Below are 5000 nucleotides of genomic sequence, written 5' to 3'. Positions count from 1 at the left end.
TGTTACTGCAAATATTAACACATATTTTAGCCAAAATCTGTTATCAAACCCATTAAAATTAGGTTCATTAGTATGTTCTCCTCTCCTCTAGGTTCCAGCAGGTGTATTAAACACAACATCAGCTATATCAGTGCTGCAGAGTTGTAGAAGAGAAGGACTGACTGCATCTGTTTACAGACTTCAATAAAAGAGGGTGTATTTTAATGTCCAAGTGTTCAGACTTTCCTGAAAACATATATTTAGTTGCGATTTAACACCACTGACATGCTATTGTGGATGTCCCCGCTGCAGTATGCGACCCTTTTTTTGTATTAAAAGTGGTACATAGATGGCACCATACATTTTTTCATAGATATATCTATCTATGAAGGTGGTAGCTAACAGGCTAATCCTGACACAGGCTAATAACACGACACCGGCAGCGGGAGTGCAGGAATGTCCGTCAGCACCTCTCATTATCCCATGGGTCTACAGTGACCGGTCAAGCTTATTTTTCTTATCTATTTTAAAGCTTGTGCATCAGAGGGTTAGGGCAGTGTTTCCCTCCACCGATATAAAGTTTAATGCTGTCATCATGGTCCGTCAGTTTGAGCTGCTGTAAGCGTGTGTGGCCACTGGGCGTCGCTGCAGCGCGGTGTGACCGAATTCACCTGAGTGTGACGCTGGACAGGTGAAGCAGAGTTTGACCAAACTGAAGAGGATCATTGGCCGTGTAGAGGAGATCGAGTGCACTGAACATGTTTGATTAGAGAGCGCTTCCACAATACCCTCAAAGTGCTCTATTTACAGCCACTGATGCTGCAATGCAGCAATAATTCATCTTTAATACTAATTAAAGGAAACTTGAGATGGACTGCTATTGTCACATCGTTAAGTTGACCTGAAACTACTTTTAATATAGTTAGTTCAAAGATGCAGATGTTCTCTCCGGCAGTTTAGTATAATACTCACTCTGCTGCTGTTTGACCAAACTCAAGCATGCTTCATGTATTATTACAGCATACAGCGTCTGTTATGCACTTTAAATATACTAATAGTGCAAGAATACACTTATAAATATTTACAATATTACAACACAATGACAAAATAAATCCGTCATGACTTATTTTTACCTTTATTATGAACACACAGTCAAAACAATCAAACAACTGAAGAGAGCAGGTCATTTCTGTACCTGCACACACTGACACACTCAGGTGATGAGCGCAGGTTTCCACAGTGCAAACCACTGAGCCACCGTGTCGCCCAGTTTCACTCCAGTAAATGTATTTGGCCTCCGCCCACCTCCAGCTTGATCAGTTCATGATGTCCTGTACAGTGTCCTGACCTGCAGTGACGACTTCACTTTCAGCAGTGATGCTGTTGGCCAGAGCTATGACATGTCATAAGCTTCACTTATATATAATGTTTTTACTTTTCACAGTGATGGGTAGCAGCTGGAAGGGCATCCACTGCGTAAAACATATGCTGGATAAGTTGGCGGTTCATTCTGCTGTGACGACCACAGATTAATAAAGGGACTAAGCCAAAAAGAAAATGAACAAATGAATGAATAATGTTTTTACTAGTGTAATGGCCAGGCACCACACGCACGAGCCCGCGAAAAAACACGCAACAAAAGCGAAGTCGTTGATAGGACTACAGTTCCCAGAGTTCATAGCGCGGAGAACACGGAAGTGCAGTCGATCGGATCACAGTGAAAGTGCTGCTGTGGAAAATGCGGTAAAACATCGACAAAACACCTGCACCCACACGATTACCTCACTGTTATGCTTTTCACTTTAACAGGGAACTGGCAGGAAGTCTCATCATCTTTTCTGCATGTAAATCCGCGTCGTGTGTCGTGTTTACCGTCGCCCCGTCGCGTTTCTGCTGTTCAAACTCAACATTATAGTAAATAAAGCTAACACTGCTGAGGGAAAGAGCATTTACAGCCTGACAGTGCCAACATTCAACACCTGACAACTCCTACATCACAGCAGCACAAGATGGCGTGCTCGCTGATCAGATATACAGTGTCGAGAGAGAGTGTGTGTGTGTGTGTGTGTGTTGTGTTATTGATGCTGCTTCAGTTTCAGACTCAAACCATCATGAAGGATCTGTTAATGTGCTGATAATCAGCCGAGTCCGTGTTAAAGAGTCTGTTCACCACTAAAGAATATCTGCACTGTGAGCCCATAACAAAGATGCTCTGTGTGTGTGTGTGTGTGTGTGTGTGTGTGTGTGTGTGTGTGTGTGTGTGTGTGTGTGAGAGAGAGAGAGAGATAGTTTGGCGTAGTGTGAAGCACGTGAGTGTGTGTCTCAGTTTGAGTTTGTAAATTGTCAGAGTGTGTGTGTGTTAAACTGTGCTGTTTCCCAGAGAGGATTGACAGTTGTTTTGATTGTGTGTGTGTGTGTGTGTGTGTGTGTGTGTGTGTTTGCGTGTACACAGGTGTGCTTGAGCGAGACATGGTGCCTGAACATGGGAAGCAACAGAAACGCTCGCCGCAGCCGTCACACAGCGAGGCCGACGCAGACGGATCCTTTGTGTTTGAGGCGCAGGAGGCCTGGAAGGATTTCCACAACTCGCTGCGGCAGTTCTATGAGAACGGAGAGCTCTGCGACGTCACGCTGAAGGTGTGTGATGCTGTGTTCACACTCTTGCTCACATCTGACAGACCAGCGTTCTGCATCTGCTCTCAGCCGGGGTTCATGTGCAGCGCTGTATGAGGAGCAGACGTGTGTGAGTGCAGCACACTCTACAGCCTACAGGGGGCGCTTTACCTGTAAACCGTGAAACTTATGACGCTGCAGAGGTTAATGACATGAAGCTGAGGGTGTAGAGACGCACGCACACACACACACACACACACACACACACACACACACACACACCCACACACGCAGTATGGTAAACACAGCAGATCTGTTTATTGATCATCCTTTAGTAGCGCAGGCTGTGTGGAGCGAACGCTAACTGTGTTTTTGTTTCCCTAAAGGTGGGGAACAGGCTCATACCATGTCACAAGCTGGTTCTGGCCTGCGTGGTGCCGTATTTCCGTGCCATGTTCTTGTCAGACATGGCCGAGGCCAAACAGGACCTGATTGAGATCCGTGATTTTGATGCAGACGCCATCCAGGACCTGGTGCGGTTCGCCTACAGCTCTCGGCTGACACTGACAGTGGATAACGTGCAGCCGCTGCTGTACGCCGCCTGTATCCTGCAGGTGGAGCTGATCGCCCGTGCCTGCTGCGAGTACATGAAGGCGCACTTCCACCCTTCCAACTGCCTGGCCGTGCGCACCTTCGCCGAGAGCCACAACCGCGTAGACCTGATGGACATGGCCGATCGGTACGCCTGCGAGCACTTCAGCCAGGTGGTGGAGTGTGAGGACTTCGTCTGCGTCTCTCCGCAGCACCTGAAGACGCTGCTGGCCTCCAGCGACCTCAACATCCAGGCAGAGACACAGGTGTACAACGCTGCGGTCAAGTGGCTCAGAGCAAACCAGAAGCACCACGCCGTCTGGCTGGACCAGATCATGGCTCAGGTGAGGGAGTTGAGGGTCAGGTGAGGGGGTCATGGTCAGGAGAAGCAGTCGGGTGAGGGTGTCGGGGGTCGACGGTCAGGTGACGGGGTCATGGTAAGGAGAAGGGGTCAGGTCAGGGGATCATGGTCAGGAAAAGCGGTCAGGTGAGGTTGAGGGTCAGGTGATGGGGTCATAGTAAAGAGAAGGGGTCAGGGGATTATGATCAGGAGAAGCTGTCAGGTGAGGGAATTACGGTCTGGAGAAGCGGTTAGGTGAGGGGGTCATGGTCAGGAGAAGTGGTCAGGTGAGGGGGGTGGGGGTCAGGAGGCAGGTTTACAAGGACATGTCAGTACATAAGGCTACACAACTCTTGAGTTCTCTTGCTGACAGATGAAGCTTGATGAATATAATAATCTGTTAACTGAAGAGTCCGTCAGGTGTTTGCTCAGATGTACAGGTGTTCTCGCTTTCCCTCAGGTGCGTCTCCCACTGCTGCCCGTGGAGTTTCTGACCGCCACCGTGGCCAAAGAGGAGATGATTAAAGCCAGTCTGAGCTGCAGAGACCTGCTGGATGAGGCCCGCAACTACCACCTGCACCTGAGCAACAAGAGCGTACCTGACTTCCAGTACTCCGTGCGCACGACGGCCCGCAAACACACTGCAGGTCAGGACTGCACCTATTCCATCTGTCTCACCGTTTCACCTGTCTCTCCTGTTCCTTTTCTCGTCTGTCTCATTCACCTGTTCACATGTCCACTTGTCCACCTGTTCCATGTCTCATTCACCTGTTCACATGTCCACTTGTCCACCTGTTCCATGTCTCATCCACCTGTTCACATGTCCACTTGTCCACCTGTTCCATGTCTCATCCACCTGTTCACATGTCCACTTGTCCACCTGTTCCATGTCTCATTCACCTGTTCACATGTCCACTTGTCCACCTGTTCCATGTCTCATTCACCTGTTCACATGTCCACTTGTCTACTTGTTTGCCTGACTCACCTGTTTCACCTGTTCCCCTGTTTGACTTGTTCATGTTTCACTTGTTCACCTGTCTCACCTGTCCTCTACTGTGCCGCCTCCTCCACAGGTGTGCTGTTCTGCGTAGGGGGTCGGGGCGGTTCCGGAGACCCGTTCCGCAGCATCGAGTGCTACTCCATCAGTAAGAACAGCTGGTTCTTCGGGCCGGAAATGAACAGCAGGCGCAGGCATGTGGGAGTCATTTCAGTGGCAGGTGAGGAAGAGAAGGCGGGCAGGTGAACCACGACCACAGACCCCAACACTGCAGTGCAGGCGCGGCTCATCCAAGGACTAGGGCTAGTGTAGCACCGAGGTTTAGGGTTAGCATAACACTGAGTGAATGAGTGAATCAGTGACCGAGTGAATCAGTGAATGAGTGAATCAGTGACCGAGTGAATCAGTGAATGAGTGAATCAGTGAATGAGTGAATCAGTGACCGAGTGAATCAGTGAATGAGTGAATCCGTGACCGAGT

The 5000-nt window shown here is 49.1% G+C and overlaps 1 protein-coding gene across 9 annotated transcripts in view; it reads left to right on the top strand.

Annotated features, from left to right (window-relative positions):
• The first annotated feature begins 1642 nt into the window (after window positions 1-1642).
• Window positions 1643-5000, top strand: part of klhl8 (kelch-like family member 8) — a 10282-nt gene continuing 6924 nt past the window's right edge. For 4 of the 9 annotated variants that reach the window (XM_087300223.1, XM_087300222.1, XM_087300221.1 and 1 more), the window contains exons 1-5: window positions 1643-1722; window positions 2432-2616; window positions 2979-3527; window positions 3984-4170; window positions 4597-4740. In XM_087300223.1, the coding sequence (XP_087156349.1) occupies window positions 2449-2616; window positions 2979-3527; window positions 3984-4170; window positions 4597-4740 (1048 nt within the window). In that variant the 5' untranslated portion in view covers window positions 1643-1722; window positions 2432-2448. 9 annotated transcript variants of the gene reach the window in all.

The sequence above is a fragment of the Danio rerio genome, chromosome 21 (assembly GCF_052040795.2).
Source record: "Danio rerio strain M-AB ecotype USA chromosome 21, GRCz13ab, whole genome shotgun sequence".
NCBI lineage: Eukaryota > Metazoa > Chordata > Actinopteri > Cypriniformes > Danionidae > Danio > Danio rerio.
This window is presented reverse-complemented; position numbering and strand designations above follow the sequence as displayed.